Source organism: Phaethon aethereus (genome assembly GCF_964289735.1).
Source record: "Phaethon aethereus genome assembly, chromosome: 4".
Classification (NCBI taxonomy): Eukaryota; Metazoa; Chordata; class Aves; order Phaethontiformes; family Phaethontidae; genus Phaethon; species Phaethon aethereus.
In genome coordinates, this window is record NC_138578.1 from 85,529,686 (window position 1) to 85,546,101 (window position 16,416).

The 16,416-nt window shown below is 67.1% G+C and overlaps 1 protein-coding gene across 1 annotated transcript; it reads left to right on the forward strand.

Moving 5' to 3' along the window:
- Positions 1-851: 851 nt before the first annotated feature.
- On the forward strand, positions 852-16,409 carry LOC309404474 (lysyl oxidase homolog 3B-like; the record flags this gene model as incomplete). The annotated part of the gene is given in 11 exon segments (XM_081998944.1): positions 852-938; positions 8,339-8,660; positions 9,332-9,495; positions 10,702-10,913; positions 11,407-11,460; positions 14,020-14,042; positions 14,045-14,078; positions 14,337-14,556; positions 14,879-15,059; positions 15,393-15,547; positions 16,347-16,409. Coding segments are annotated over 11 exon segments (1,515 nt in total), but the record flags the coding sequence as incomplete, so codon positions are not given.
- Between the last annotated feature and the right edge of the window lie 7 nt (positions 16,410-16,416).

Consider the following 16,416-nt stretch of genomic DNA (forward strand, 5'->3'; position numbering starts at 1 on the left):
CTGAGGAGGAGGTTGGGGCAGGGGTGGCCGAGAGACCGGGAGTGGCTGGGGACGGCCTGGGGCAGCGCTGCCCTGCCCGGCGCCTTTGCCGTTCCGGGGCAGCCGCTGCGGAGCGTGGCAGCAGCCCCGGGCCTGCACCCGTCCCGCCGTGGGGCACCCAGGCTGGACGGGGAGCTCGGGGCTCCCGGGCTGGTGGGACCTGGTGCCCACGGCCACGCGGGTGGGAGCAAGGCTCGGCGACCCTCCGCGGTCGGTCGGGGAGGGCTAGGGTGTCCGGAGGAAGGCCCGGGGCTGCCCCCGCGCAGGGGGCACCCCCCCCCGGCCCCCGCGGCCCCGCGGAGCGGCTCCGGAGTGGCGGGGCCGCCGCGGAGGCTCCGTCCCGGGGGGCCGGCGCTGGCCCTGGAGCGGAGCCCAGCCGGGGCAGGGGCCCCAATGGGACCGGCCCCATCCCGGGGCGGTGGGCTGGGGGCCCGTCCTCGCCGTACCGGCTGCGGGGCCGGGGCGGCACGGGCCGGCCCCGGACACTTGGGGACGGCGCGGGGCGGGACAGGGCGAAGAGGGGCGGCACGGCACGGCACAGCGCGGCACGGCGCTGCTCGGCACGGCACGGTGCAGCACGGCTCGGCTCGGCAAGGCACGGCTCGGTTCGGCCTGGCCCGGCACTCGGCTGGACGCTGCCGCTCGGCGTTGCCGGAGCCGCGCAGCCCGCGGGGACCAGAGGTACCGCCGGGGCAGCCGGGCGGGACCGGCCCGGCGCGGCAGCGGCCCGGGAGCGGCGGGGCTGGGCGCGCCGAGCCGTGCCCCGCAGCCGCGGACCCGTCTGGCCGTGTCGGGACGCGGGCGGGGCGCGGATGGGGGCGGCCGGGGCTGCCGGGCCGGGGCTGCCGCCGTGCCGGCCCTGCGGCGGCAGCGTGGGGCTGCGGGGTTGCGCCGCGCGGGTGCGTGGGGAGCTGCGGGCGGCGGCGCGGGGCTGGGGGGGCCTCGGGGCGGGCGAGGGCCGTGCGAGTGGGCAGCGGTGCCGGTTTCCCTGCCCCAAACCCCGGCTTGTCAGAGCGTGTGCGTGCCGTGTCCGCGGGGTGCTGGCACGGGCTTTGGCTTTCCGTGGTTGTGGGGAGCGTGCCCGGTGCCTGCTGCAGAAAGCGTGCTTTGTGCGCTGCGCCGGCAGCGCGGCGGGCGCGGAGCTGTGTAACGCGCTTAGCCGCGCGTGCCCGTGGGGCAGGGCGAGAGGCGCGGGCGGTGCGGGCAGCCTGCGTTTCCCACGTGCTGGATGGGAAGGGGCGCCCAGCGGACCCAGCAGGTTTGTGAGGTGCCGCAGCGGGGCTGTGCAGCCACACCGTACCCCCGAGCGTGCTGTGCGTGGGCTTCAGGGGGCTTTCGCTGAGCTGTGATTTACAAAGGCTGGTGGGGAGTCAGGATTTCCGCGGAGACGGAATTTACTGCAGCCCTTGAAAGAGAGGATGGGTGAAGGGATGTCAGGCCGGGGGGCTGGGGGGGACATTCTCTCTTTGCTGCTGGCCCTGCACCTTCCCAGCTGCCCTCCGGCGGAGCAGGCAGGCAGCTGAGCAGGTCAGCTATCTCCCAGTAGCTCCAAGCAGGCTGCCCCCCTGCTCCGGCGTGCCTGGGCTCCCCAGCCCCGCCGCCTGCCCCTCAGCCTGTCTGGGCTGTCGAGACCGTGTGGCTGATGACTGCAGCGTCTGCACATTCCTCCAGGGTCTTTCCCCCGTGCCTGCAGCTGCTTCCTCCCAGGGCTGCCCCTCCAGAGCCCAGAGCAGAGCAGGCAAGCCACTGGCAGAGCCAAGGGCTCCACTGTGTCCTGGGGAAACCGGGCGGTGTTAGGAGCAGCAAAGAGCTGTCCTGTGACCTGCCCTGGCTTAGAGGGTGACAGCAGGGCAGGGGGACATCAAGTAGCCTAATGGTGCTGGACCCAGAGTCAGCAGGGGAAGGGGGGTGCAGCCCCAGCATGCACTCGCTGCTCTGCCCCAGCTGACGCCCTGGAGAGCCCTGCGAGCCGGGGTGTGCTGTCCACAGTGTCCCTGTCTCTGCCCAGGATGGGCAGTGGGACGGCGTGGACAGGCACCCTGCCTTCTGGGCAGTGAGGGGCAGTGAGCTCCCAGCCAGTGGGAGCAGGGTGGTGTTGGGAGGTGTCTCCAAGCCCTCCAGGGTGGCCAGGCTCCTGTGGTGGCCCTGGGCCACTCCCTTCTGGGACCAGTTCAGCTGCAGAGCCCTGCTGCCCTCCAGACCTTGGCTGTGCTCACCCCGGAGCTCTGATCCCATGGGGTGCCTGCAGGCAGGGTGGGTGGGGGTGTCAGGGCTCCCCCAGCTCATACACACACACTCCGGCACCCCAGGGCTGCTGGGAAGCAGGAAGAGCGAAGCAGGCCCTCTCCAGGCAGACAGGATTGCAAAAGGGCCCGTGCTGGGCTGTGCGTGCCGGGCCCCTGGGGAGAAGGGGAGGGATGGAGCCCAGTGCTGAAGTCATGGGACCCACCAGACCTTCTCCTGCCCCCAGTGCTGGGGACGCGACCCCACGCTCTCAGGGATGTCCTGGCGTGGGCCTCGGCAGAGTGTGACTGTGTCACCCCTTAACCTTCCCAGGGAAGGGTAAACAGAGGGAGCTTCTTCCTCCTGGTGCTGGCGGGTTTCCCAGGTCTTTGGTTGCTTGTGCTGCTCTTCTCTGAGTCCTTCCAGTTGTCAGTGCCTGGGTTGCTCCACATCCCCGAGCGTGTGTCCAAGGCTGCTGCTGGGAGAGCACGTTCCTGCGGGGCCCACCATGGCCTGGCCCTTCGCTGCTGCTGTGGCCTGGGATGTCGTCCCCGTGCCGCAAGGATGCCGGTGCCTGGCTGCCCTAACACACGCTGATCAAACGCACCATCTCGCCAGGGGCCCCGGTTCCTCAGGAGCTGCCCCTTCCTGAGGTCTGCTTGCCGTTTGCTGGGGTTTCGCAGGGGCAGACCGATGTCCCTCTGAGTGCCTGGTGAGTGCTGAATGGCACATCAGATTTGAACGGTTCTTTGGAGCCAGCAGCCCCCTGTGCTCCAGCCATCCCTAGTCGGCACCGCTCACCCCCGCTGGCACAGCCAAGCCCCTCCGGGAGGGGCAGCCCCTGTGCAAGACGCAGTCGGGAGCGGAGTGACGGGGGGTGCAGCGCCTGGCCAGGAGGCCTGCGGGCCCTGCCAGCGTGGCTCTGTCCTGGGGGGCACAGGAGCTCCCGTCGCCCGCTGGGACAGGCAGAGCCAGTGGGGCTGGCGTGGGAGCGGGTCGAGCAGTGCCATGGCTCCTGCCGCCACGCAGGGCTGCTGTCTGCACCAAAGGGTGCCTGCGCCTGTGCTGGCCTTGGCAGTGCAGGGCTGAGGCCGGGGGGGTGCGAGGAGCTGCAGGGTGTCAGCCCCGCAGGGCTCTTGGATGCCGCACTACCAGTGCCGGCAGCGCCATGGGCCAGAGGTGCCGGGGCCCTGTGCACGCCGGGCCGGGACATTCCTGAGGTTTCCTGGGCAGCGGCGAGGACCTGGGCTGCTCTCTGGCTCCCACGCCCAGCGTTCGCTCAGGGCCAGCCCGTCCTCCCGAGCCCTTTCTACTTGGAGTGAGTGCTGCTGTGCGTCCGAGCCCGCTCGCGTGCCAGGGCAGGCATGTTTGGCTCGGCATGGCACGGCACGGCATGGCTGGCAGCTCTGGCAGGAGCCCCAGTCCAAGAGGAGGCTGTCCCCGTCTGGAGCAGGCAGCTGGCAGCAGAATGGCCAGGGCGCTGGGGCGGGCGAGGCGGGGCAGGACTGTGCCCAGCTCCTGTCCAAGACGTGCGGTGGCAGCAGCCAGGGGACGTGCCTGCACACCCCATCCCTGCCCTGGGCAATTCCCGGCCCCCTGCCCTTGCCAGGCTGTCTGCACCTCTGCCTTTCGCCCTCTCCAATGGGTGCGTGTGGTCCCTGCAGGTTCCTGGTCCTCTGAAAGCACCAGCACTCACGTCCTCCCGCTGTGCTGCTGGTGTCCCGTGTGCCGATGGGGTGGGAGCCGTCGCTCTTGTGGCACCCTTGCCCTTGGCAGGAGCAGCCCGTGGAGGCTGGGCAAAGGGGTGCACCTTCCCCTGGCCAGAGGTGGGGAGGAGATGGGAAATCCCCCTTGGGTCTCTTGGGCTGGGTGATCAGCCCCTCCAGGATGGAGGGACCCCCGCCGTGCCAGCCAGCAGGACCACGGGCCCCTGAGGCTGTGCCAGGGCTGGCCCTCCAGCTGGAGGGAAGGGCCCCAGGTTGAAACCGGGAGATGCTGCGCACGGATCGGCCCCATCCGCTGACCTGCAACGCTGTGCTGCAGCTCCCCGGGACAGCCCCGTCCGGGAGCAGCAGGCAGGACTGGAGCAAAGCCTACCGGCAGAGCGGGGAGGTCGGGCAGCACCACATGGCTGGAGAAGAGCAAACGCACTGCTTGCGTTTCAGAAAATGGAAAAAGTGATCTGGACAATGAGAGCCCTGTTAGCCTGACCTCGCTGGCACGTGGGCTCGGAGCACGTTCGGAGAGGGAGATCGCAGAGGCACGGGGACGCGGCCTGTGCGGCGCCCCAGGGAGTTCACGCTGCCAGCCCGCCAGCTATCCTCGGCTGGGTGCGGGAAGTGCCTCTGCAGGGCGCTTCCCTGGGAAATTCTGAGATGAGTGGCAGGAGCTGAGGACGGGCCGAGCTGCGAGGGCAGAGGAAGCACAGTGGGGATGAGGGACGCTGGAGCCTGAGCAGAGGAAAGCCGTGACCCGGGAGAAGGGTGCCGAGGGTGGCAGCAGGCCAGGGTTAATGCAGAAATGGATGGCAGAAGTTGGAGCAGGTTTAGAAGCAACCGAAGGACTGTGAGGAAGAGAAATCCACAGTGGGCTTCTAAATACTGAGGCTGAGGTAGCTGAGTTGGGGGTGCCGCAGCGGGGCTGCAGCAGGACGTCCCTGCCCCAGGGCACCTCCTGCCGCTGCTGTAGGGGCTGGGGTCCTGGGTGGGGGGACACTGCTCACGGCCTCACACAGGCATACGGCTCTCGCCCCGACCACCTCGGTGCCAGGACGTGGAGGCGCTCCCAGCGCCGGCTCTTCTGGCTGCGTCTGACGTGGGGCCAGGTGCTCATCTGGCAGGGCTGTGAGACCGCAGGCACGTGTGGGGCTGCCCCATGTCACTGCAGCGCTGGGGCTGAGACCTGTCGCCCAGCCAGGTGGTCTCACTGACGCCGGTGATTTCGGTGGTCCTGTTCAGACTGAGCATACTGATCCTGGAGGTCACGCTGCTGGGTGGGGACTGGGGCTCGGTGGGGACTTGGGGCTCTGCGCACAAAGCGCAAGCACTTTCTCAGGTGCCGTGTTCCGGTGTCCACTCCTACGTGCTTTGTTCCTAAATGCATGGGCTTGGAGTGTCCTTCTAGTCAAGGATACAGGCTACATGATGCCCTTTTAGCGGGCTGTCCAGGTCTGTCCCCATCACAGTGCTGCACACTCCTGCCCATTTCTGTCCTTGCAGACCGTACCAGGAGAGGACTTTTTTCCTCCTCCTGGCATGATTTTGCCTTGAAAAGCATGTGATCCTCACCAGAAAGCCCACTGAATGGTGACTTCCCCGTTGTAACCACATTGTGGTTCCAGCAGGTGACCAGTTTTAATCCACTTAGTAGAAGGTGCACTGATTTTGTTGAGTGCTAATTATTCATTAAAAGGTGGTGCGAGATGAATTGAATGCCTTCCAGTCTCAGACTGTTATATCAACACAGTTATTCCAATTAACCAAACCTGTGATCTCATAAAAGGTCATACCAGCTTTCCAACACGGGCTGTTTCTGCAGAACTGGGGAGATTGGCGTTAATTGTGCTGCTGTCCTTTAGCGTTGCGTTGACCCCGCTGCAAAGCAGCCTGGAGCCCGCCCGCAGTCTGCCCCAGCAGAGATCCTCCTGCTCATTCCGTACAAGGGCTGGGGAGGCTTTAGTCCTCCGGCGCTTGCAGCTTTCCCAGGCTCCCCAGATGTGTTACAGTTAGCGCCGAGAGGGCACAGATTTGTGTCTGGTGTAAAGTGGTATAGGTCTGAGGATTTATAACGTTTCATTTGGGCAGAGTGTCCTGGTTAAACCACAACACGGGCACGTCCCCTCGGTGACCGAAGGGCGGAATAAGACGTGTTTCATTACTGCTGTGAGAGGGTAAACTCATCCCATCGCTGCTTTCAGACAGAGCAGAGATGTGGATGGAGCCTTCCTGCCCCACTTGCCCCTGGCCAGCCCAAAGACTCCCTGCCCCGAGCTGCTGGCAGGGCTGGGGTGGCCTTTTGTGCCTGCCCTCCTCTTTCTTCTGCCGTAACAGGCTGATTAAAAGGCTCAGCAAAGTGTTTCCCTGCTGCCTGCCCACAAACATGCTTCCCGCTGGGCTTTGTTTTGTTCTCGCAGTGCCAAGGCAGGCAGCTGAGGAGCCCAGAGCCAGCTCCCACCGGCGCCAGGGCTCGAGGGCTGCCCTGAGCCAGGGCGCGTTCCTGCCTGCCGCTGTGTCTCCATCAGCCCTGTGGTGTCCCCCATGCCCCGGGCTGGGATGCAGGAAAGAGCTGGACCCGGCTGCCGAGGCGATTGCCCCGAGGGGTCAGTGTGCTTCCCACCACGATGTCTCAAACTGGCCTGGACCTCACCTTCTCTCCCTGAGCATCCCTGCGGCCACCAGCCGCTCATCCCAGCGGACCCACTACTCTTGGTGGCACCTCCAACGTGGCGCATGCCCCAAGGGGCAGGCAGGCAGCAGGGCTGGGCCCGTTCAGGGGTTTTGGTGGTGTGATGGGCATGGAAAAGGGGCTGTCTCTGGGCACCAATCTGGATTGTCCTTGCCTGGGGTCTGGGGGGCATTCCCAGAGGCTGAAGGGATGTCCAAGGGGGGACTCCCCGGCCCCTTTGCCCTGTGAGGACCCCCTTCCCAAAGCTGCTGCAGGGACCTTGCTGTTGCCCTGCAGGTGCTGAGGGGCCAGGAGCACAGGGGCTTAGTCCAGGGAAAGGGGCTCCTACAGCACAGCACCTAAAGAGCAGCCGCGGTCCCCAAGGACACCCCGACGCACCCTTGCAATCCCACCAAGCTGGCATGTAGGCAGTGAGCGGTGAGAGAGCGGGGACGAAGGCTCGCAGGGAAGCGTGCTGGCAGCGTGGGGAGAGTCTGTGAGAAGGGTCCCTGGGGACAGCCCCGCGCTGGCAGCATGGGGAGGGTTTGCATTTGTTTTTCTTCCTCTGTAACCCTGTAGTTCAACACCAGACTCTTAAATCACCCCACCTGTGGGTAAGCCTGACATTCTTTTCAATGTTGTCTAATGACAAGCCCAATCCGTGGGAGTGTGGCGTGCGGGATCTGCTCTCGGTGTGGGGGCTGTAGGGCGCAGAGGCACGTTTCTGGTGGGCCTGTCCTGGGGGGGCTCCCAGGTTTGGGGGTGCACTTTCCCACAAGCGGAAGGGACTGGCTTGGAAGGGTGACATGGGGCAAGCGGGTCACCCTGCTGGCGGCGCTGGGTGGGCGTCGGAGCTTTGCCGTCAAAAGCGCGGCGCGCCCAGCCCGGAGCGGGGCTGGCACCGCCTGTGCAGAAATGCTGTGCCTGGGCTGTCGCGGCACCTGCGGAGTTAACATGGTCCCTGACGGGATAAATGGGAATAGGGCACTGGGAAGGGGAGGCGGTTCACAGAGAAGTGTTTTCACCGTTGTTTGCCGATGGGACTGGTGCAGGAATGCCACATCTCCCTCAGGTGCTCAGGGAGCCACCGACGACGTTGCTGGAGGGTGGAGGAAGGCTGCGCGGAGAGGAATGCGAAAGGCTGCAGCCGCCTGGCTCCTCGCCGTGGGCAGGAGCGCGGGCTGGCAGCCCCTCGCCACCGGCGGCCATTGCTCTGCTGGCGGTGGATCAAGCTCCTGGCCGGTCCGGCTGGGCTGCCTCTGGGCCCCGGTCCTGTCCCAGCTCCCTCTCTCTGGCAGCCGATCCCCCTCCTTTCCAGCTGCCCCCGGGGTGATGCACACCCCTGTGCTGTTTGCTGTCACTGCCCGTGGGCGCAGGCGACGCGGCCCGGCGGCGCGAGGCGATTTCAGCAGCGGCCGTTTGCGGCGGGGCGCGAGGCGCGGGGGGGCTCTGGGCAGCCTGTCCGACGGCAGCCCCGGGGTGCCGGGCCGGTGCAGGGGCTGCGCGTGGGAGGCGCTGGGCGGGCGGCAGGCGTGGGCTGGCTCCGGCCGGGGACGAGAAGCGCGGGCGTGCTGGCGCTGCGCGGAGCTGCGTGCGAGCAGGGCGGTTAAGTGGCACGGGGCTGGACCACGGGAGCTGGCGTTTCGGCACAGCTTGCGTATCCCGCGTACCCTGACCCCTCCTGCCCTTGCAGAGCCAAGCTGCCATGGGAAGCTGCGGCACGTGGACGCGGCAGGAGCTGCTGGTGCTGCTGAGCAGCGTGTGGCTGTGGGTGGGCAGCGCCCAGCCCACCGCCCCGGGCCCCACGCACACCCCCGGGCCCCAGCTGAGGTTTCGCCTGGCTGGCTACCCACGCAAACACAACGAGGGCCGCGTCGAGGTCTTCTACAACGACGAGTGGGGCACCATCTGCGACGATGACTTCACGCTGGCCAACGCGCACGTGCTGTGCCGGCACCTCGGCTTTGTGGCTGCCACCGGCTGGGCCCACAGCGCCAAGTACGGCAAAGGCGTCGGTAAGAGGGGTGGTGGGCGCAGCCCCCACGCCGCCCGGGCCGGAGCCAGCCTGGCCGCATGTCAGGCTGCTGCCATGGGGCGGTGCGGGTGCCGCGGCAGCTCTGCACGCGCTGTTGGCAGAGCGGCGGGGCGGGGGCAGGCAGGTCTTGCGTTCGCCGAGCGCCCGGCAGCGTGCGTGTGCACACGCATGCGCATGCGCGCGCACAGCGGGCTGAGAAACGCCGCGTGGTTGCGTGTGAGCTGCTGTGCATGTATGCAGGGCGGCTGCAGGCACGTGGTGTAAGGGGGGCTGCGCGTGCCCCTGGGTGGTGTAAGGGGGGCTGCGGGTCCCCGCCGGCGCAGGCGTATGGCGCAGAGGTGTAACAGGCCGTGCTGCAGGCGAGATGTTGCACGGACCCCAGGGCGCACGTTACGTGGGGGCTTTATGTCTGGCAGAGCAGCCCCTTGGGGACGTGGAAACTGCCCATCTGCAGATCCCCCGCTCAGGGCTTCACTCACGGCATTTCGCCGGCCCCAGCTTTGTGCCGAGGGGGGCTGCCCCCAGCCCCACGTCCACACTCCTGCTGTAGCCCTGCGTGGTCCCTGGCCGTGCTCCACGGGCACGCGCCCTGCTCCCAGGGGATGCCACGTGGGCTTGGCCCGCCTCAGCCATGGCCCTGGCGTCTGGCAGGGCGGATCTGGCTGGACAACGTGAATTGTGCCGGAGGCGAGAAGAGCATCGGGGACTGCAAACACCGGGGCTGGGGGAACAGCGACTGCAGCCACGAGGAAGATGCGGGCGTCATCTGCAAGGATGAGCGCATCCCAGGCTTCAAGGATTCCAACGTCATCGAGGTGAGGAAGCTGCCGGCCGGGTGGGTAGCCAGGGCTGCCCAGGATCTCATGGAGCCAGCTGCTGGCAGCCCTGCCATGGGGCAGCTCTGCCGTGGGGCAGCCCAACCTGGCCCCAGTCCTGCCTGAACAGTCGGGAGGCAGCTTCCCCACCGTACGCTGGCAGGCTGCCATGCGCAGGACCGGGGGAGCCTGTCGGTGCCTTCCCTCAGCCCTAGCACGCGGACCGTCCCCATCTCCCTGCGGTGGGGGGAGTGTGCGTCCCCACTGCCCTGGGCGCCGGACCCACAGGGCCCCGCGTCGCCCGAGCACCTATTTCCCAGGGGCGCGCCCGGCCCAGCCCGGCCCGGCCACGGGGCCGTAGGGAGCGTGCGGCGCTGCGGCGGGCCGCTCTCGGAGGCACAGCCCTCGCCTGCCCTGCGTGGGAGCACGGTGCTGCCACGGCCTCGCCCGAGCACCCAAAGCTGTCGCTTCCCCCAGCAGTTTCTCCGGGCCGGGCGTCTGCCTCACACCTCTGCAGCCTGTTTTCTTCTTTCTGCTGCCTGCCAGGGCCCTTGGTCCCGGAGCTGCTCCTCCATGCCGCACTTCTCCAGCACGCTTGGCCTCCCTTGGTCTCTCTTTCTCTCTTCCAGGCTCTCTGTTTCTCAGACCAGCTCTCATGGCTGCCCTTGTCTTCCTGGCTGGGGCCCCTGTCCCCCCAGCCACAGTGCCTGCGGCGGACGGGGCTCTGCTCAGGATGTGGCTTGGGTGTGGGGACATGGCACGGCTCTGGGCACGGGACGGCAGGTCTGCCGCCAGGTGAGGGGGCTGGGGCCCCGTCTGCAGGCCATGCCGGTGTCCCGGCACCCCCCGCTGCCGTCCTGCCCCAGGCGGATGCCTGGGTGCGGGGTGATCTGGGCACCCTCGCCCCGGTGCAGGATCCCGAGGCTCCGGAACAGCGGCGCCGGCTCTCCTGGCTGCGCTCCCAGGGGATGCGGCCGGGGCGACACGCGGCACTGGCTGCACCAGAGGGGTTGAGGTCCTGGGCCACCCAGGGCCATCGGACGTGGCTGCAGGGAGGCGGGGGCCGGCCGTCTCCCTTCCCCACCTGGGACTGGGGACCCCATCGCCTGCGGGCGCCTGCATCCCCCGGGCACCCCCGGGAACAGGCCGGCGGCAGGCCAGCGTGGTGGGGCGCGGCGCCAGCCCGGGCTGACCTGTGCCCCGCAGACCGAGCAGAGCCACGTGGAGGAGGTCCGCCTGCGGCCGGTGGTGTCGGGGGCCCGGAGGCAGCTGCCGGTGGCAGAGGGTATTGTGGAGGTGCGCTACAAGGATGGCTGGGCACAGATCTGCGACGAGGGCTGGGACAGCCAGAACAGCCGCGTCATCTGTGGCATGATGGGCTTCCCTGCTGAGAAGAAGGTCAACAGGAACTTCTACAGGTGAGTGAGGCCGGCGGGGAGCCCCCAGGGCTGGGGTGTCAGGGCAGAGCTGGGGGCACGGGGCTGGGGACAGGGCCAGGGCCATGGGGCCGTGCTGGCGGGGCAGCAGGGGCCATGCCATGCTGTTGGGTGTTGCGGCTCCCCGGCATCTCTCCCACCCCTGCTGCTCACCAGTCCCAGCCCCAGCTGCCCATACGGGCACTCGCTAACCAAGCCAGGGGGCCATGGCTGCCCCACGCAGCACTGCAGGGGCTGCTCCAGGAGGGCAGTTTTTGCTCCCTGGCCATGGCGCACCTCCACATTTCCCTCCGGCGCGGAGCACGGGGGTCCCTGTCCCGAGGGGGTGTTTGCAGCCGAGCCAGGCAGGGATGCTCCAGCAGCGCCGTGGCCCGAGCGAGGCACGCAGGGGTGCGGGCACGGACGTGCTGCCCGCGGCATGGTGCCTGGCGCCGCGCATGCCCCTGACCGGGCAGCTGCGGTGTTGCTCCCGCAGGCGGTTGAAGCGTGCAGCCAGGATGAAGGGCCAGGGGCTGAGGCCAGGCAGCAGGTAAGGGGCTGGGCGCCCCTTCTGCTGAGCCCTTGGCAGAGCTGGGCTGTCCGGCCCCACCGGCCTCTGCTGTCGGAACGGATCCTGGCACAAACAGATCCGGACGGAGCAGACCGAGGGCCCGAGCTGTGCTGGTCAAGCAGGACAAACCCCACCCCTGTGGGACCTGCCTGGGCGCACCAGGGTCCCCCATCCCCTGCGAGAGACGATCTTTCTCCGGGGCCGGCCGTGCCCCAGGCGGGACTGCTGGCACGGGTGTGGGTCTGCAGCGCGGACCCCCTGTGGGCCGGATCCCCTGGGAGGCTCGGAGAGGGCTGCAGCGCCCTGTGCTGCGGCCCCATGGGGACGAGGAGGCCACGGAGTGGAGCCGTCTCTCCGGGCGGATGGGGAGGGCGGGCTGTGGAAATGGGCTGCTTTCTGCAGAAAGCAGCAGTGGGGAAGCTGGGAAGGCTGTGCGCTCCTCCATTCCCCGCGGGGCGGGCTGCCGGGGCGGGCTGGCGCGGGCGTGAGGGCACGTGCTCAGCAGTGCTGGCAGTGCTGGTCAGCAGGGTGGTGGGCATGGCGTGACAGGTCTTGTCCCGAGTGCTGCATCTGCTCGGGATCTTCTGCACCCTCTGCCCACTCGCTCTTGCTGCCTTTCCGCTGGTCCCAGGGGACAGTCTGGCTGTCCCTGGACCCCGCTGCCGGATTCGGTGGTGGGTGCAGCGATCCAGAACCCATCTTCTCCGGCATGGCACCTCCTGCCTGAGCCCGCTGCCACGTGGAAACGTTGCTCTACCCCCAGCACATGACCTTGCCCGGGTTCCACCACCTTCCTCGGTGCCGAAGGTGCCATACATGCTGGGCCCGTCGCGAGCTCTTCATTGTGGCGCTTCCCAGCTTTGTGTCCCCACCAGGCATCCCCACCAGCTCCTGCAGCCGTGCCTGCACTGGTGATCAAAATCCAGACGGGGTCAGCCCGTGGGGTCTCCTCAAACCCCCACGCACAGGCCGCTCTCACTGCAGCGTGCTGTTATTTGCCTGGTTTGGTGCTGACTGCCCCTTTTCCAGGGAGCAGGTGTTCCTCCTGCAGCACTGGGTGAAATGCCTTCTCCATGAAGCTGCGGTTTGCGCCCTTCCCTCTGCCCAGAGCAGGAGCTGTCTCCTGAGAGTCACGCCTGATAACTTTGGGGCTGCCCAGCTGCAGTCATACACGGGGTCACAGGCTAGTCCAGGCTGGACAGGACCTCAGGGAGTCCTGGTCCAACCCCCTGCATGGAGCAGGGCCAGCTGGGTCAGCCCAAGACTTCATCCAGTTGGCTTTTGAAAACCTCAAAGGATGGAGATCCCACAGCCTCGTGGCCTCTGCTCCAGTGCTGGACAGCCCTCATGGGGAAAAAGCTTTCCTTATGACGGGTCTGAACCTCGTGTTGCCAATCACGCCTGTTTTCTCTCGTGCTCTTCCCTCCTGCGGCTGGAGGAGCCGGGCTGTGGCTCCCTGCCGGCCCCTTGCAGGAGCCGGCTGGTGCTGCCAGAGCCCCCCAAAGCCATCTCAGCCCCAGGCTGGGGCAGCCCCGTGCCCCGTCTCTCCTCCAGCCCCGACTGGCTTGGTGGCTCTTCCAGGGCTTGCACTGTGTAGCTGATGTCTGTCTTCTTCTGAGGACCCAGAACCGGGTGCTGGATCGAGGTGTGGTTTCATGAGTGTGAACGGGCGCTGATGTCCTCCAGCCAGCCATTTGAATCATGGCTCCTGGCAGCCCCGTGCTGTGTCCTGGGTCTTATTGGGCTGTGCGGGCTGACACGAACCGGCCACCGGCCAGCGGGCTCTGTTGCCAGGCTTGGTTTTGCCTTGTCCCTGGAGGGGGTGTCAGTCCCCTGCCCTGTTTCGGGGCACTCTGCCCTTCACTCCTTGTGATCCCTGGGGTTTTGGCCCTGCTCAGCATCTTCCTCCCCAAGTGAAGCAAAGCATTTGAGCGTGTTGGGACCGTACGTGTGCGCTGGGCCCGGGGCAGCCTCCCCTTCCCGCGCTGCTCAGCATGCGCCCAGGGAGCTCCCCTCGCCCATAGTGGGTCCTTGCAAGCCTGCAGTGGATCTCACCGTGCCCCGTGGCACTGGGGAGAGCACCCGCCGCCTGCGCCGCTTGCTTGGTGCTGTGCTTGCTGAGCGTCCTGCTCCTCTTGGAGCACGGCGCAGTGACGTTGTCTGGTGTCTGGACAAGGACATGGGCACACCTCACTTCTACCCCACAGATCAAATCGTTGCTGCTGGTGTTTGATCTTCTGCTGTGTGACAAGGCAGCACAGGATGTTATTGCATCCAGCACAGCTTCCTGGCGGGATGTGGGCCGGAAACTGCATCATTGCTATGGAGGGCAATTGTGTCACATTGCTGGCAGCAGATGATGCCACTGCACCCATGCGTGACGCGAAGGAGACGTGCATGAGTCTCCCTGGGGGGTCAACGTGCCCAGTTCAGTCTTCAGTGAGAGCCGGGGCAGGCTGTGCTCCCTGTGTCCCTGCAGTCGCCAGAGGTGACGGCTGGAGGCCCCGGGCTCCTTGACGGTTGTTTTCTGTTTTCCAGGCTGGCCTCCAAATCTCAGCCTAAACAAAACGCAGGGAGGATGTAGGGTCGAAGAAGAGGTAAATGGCTCCAGCGGAGAGCCTGAGTGCCAGGAGCCTTGCTCAGTCCTGCCGGAGCCGTGCGTGTCCCCGTGCTGCCGGGGACGCGGGGCAGGCAGCTGGCAAGGCGTGGGAGCCCTGCAGGCACAGCGCGTCTCTCCCTGGGGGACAGTGCAAGGGGCACGGACAGCGCGTGCAGCCGCAGGCAGCGTGGCCGCCGACACCTCCGCTGCTGGCTGGCTGTGCTGGTCATGTCTTAGGGCTCCTCTCTCCTTGCAGGCTCTTCACAGAGCGGCAGCAGCTCAACTACCGCCTGCACTCCGTGTCCTGCGCGGGGACGGAGGTGCACCTCTCCATGTGTGCCTTCGAGTTCTACCGCGGCAACGCCTCGGCCGCCTGCAGGGCCGGTATGCCTGCTGTTGTCAGCTGCGTGCCCGGGCCCCTCTTCCTCACCGGCAACGCCCACAAGAAGAAGCAGCGCCAGCAGCAGCAGGACCAGGTGAGCCCCGCGGGGAGGGACCGAGTCCTGTGGTGGCCTACAGCTGGCTGCCGCCCTGCCGCAGGGCTCTGTCCCCTGGGCTGCACCCGCGGGCAGGTGTGCGGGTCCCTGGGTGACCAACCGGTGGAGCAGGAGGTGGGGACAGTGTCCTGTCCCTGCACATCCCAGGAGTCATGGCCGGCAGCCTCTGCTGTGCCACGCCGTGCCATGCCACGCTGTGCCGCACTGTGCCGCACCGTGCTGCACCGTGCCGCACCGTGCCACACGGCACCATGCCACACTGTGACGTTCCATACCACGCCCTGACCCTGCTCCCCTGCAGCCACGGATCCGGCTGAAGGGTGGTGCCAAGGTCGGCGAGGGCCGCGTCGAGGTGCTCAAGAGCAGCGAGTGGGGCACAATCTGTGACGACCACTGGAACCTGCTGTCGGCCAGCGTGGTGTGCCGCGAGCTGGGCTTCGGCAGCGCCAAGGAGGCCCTCACCGGGGCACGGATGGGCCAAGGTGAGGGTGCTGGGGTGGAGGGTGCAGGCGTTGCCCTCCCGGGCCTGTGGATGAGGCACTTGTCCAGGTGCAAGGCTCTGCTGGGCTGGGGGGAGCCATGGCCGGGCTTGTCCTGCAGGCGCTGGCTGCCAGTCGCACGCGGTGCAGGGCTTGCCCCAAGCATCCCCAGGGCACCGCAGCCTCTTGACCGTGCTGCCCTGGGCAGCAGCTGTGGGGGCCAGCAGTACGCCAGGCTCCCTCGGTGCTTGCCGAGGAACAAGGGCAGCCATGGAGGCAGGATGGCCATGGCTGTCCCTGTGTCACTGCGCCCTGAGCCCTGCTATCCCCCGGCAGGGACAGGACCCATCCACATGAACGAGGTGCGATGTCTGGGCACTGAGAAGTCCCTCTGGAGCTGCCCCTTCAAGAACATCACGCAGGAGGACTGCAAGCACACGGAGGACGCGGCCATCCGCTGCAACATCCCCTACATGGGCTACGAGAACCTGGTGCGCACCGCGGGGGGCTGCCAGCATCGGCGGGGCCGTGGCGCCCGGCAGGTCCCGGCATCGGGGGCCCCGGAGCGGGGTGCTGGGGGGGGGCCCGCGGGACCCGCCGTAGGGTGGCCCATCCTCTCTCCTCCTCTGCACCCCGTACAATTCCCCTTTGGTCTGAGGCAAGGGCTGCCCTGGGGCGATTTTGCAGGTGGGAGTCCCAAGCTGTGGGCAGAGGGGTGGCAGGGTGGCCACAGGGGGCCCGGGGGGCCTGTGGTGCCCCGTTGTGTGGGGTTGTGTGGGGCGGCTGCTTCCTGCCGCTCTCCCTGCTGCCAGCCCGTGCCAGCTCCCCAGCAGAAGCACCAGAAAAAAATCGCTGTGGGCCAACCAAGAGAGATTTTTTTTTACTGGTGATGAAATGAGCAAATGGAGCTGCGTGCTCCTGTTTGCCCTGGCCTGTCATTTCATCCACTTTGGGCTTTTTAATAATTTTTAACTCTCACACCTGTCATTTCTGAAATGAGAATGCCATTTCAAAATGAACCGTTTTCCCTGCTTTGGTGAGACAATTCCCAAACTCGCAAGCGATTTCTTGGCCCCAAACCCGCCATTTTGGGCGAGTTCCCTGCTGACCAAAGCTGTGCCTGGCTTCGCTCAGCTCCCAGCTGTCACCCCCCCGCGCGTCCCGACACCCCCAGCCCAGGGCCCTCCGGGTGCGGGACGGGGGCTGGGAGGAATGTCCTGCGGGACACAGCACCGGCAACGGGAGCATCACTTAAGACGACGACGATGCTGCCACTGCCTTTCTCCGCAGATTCGGCTGAGCGGGGGCCGGAGCCGCTTCGAGGGGCGGGTCGAGGTGGCGGTGGGGGCTGGCGACGGGG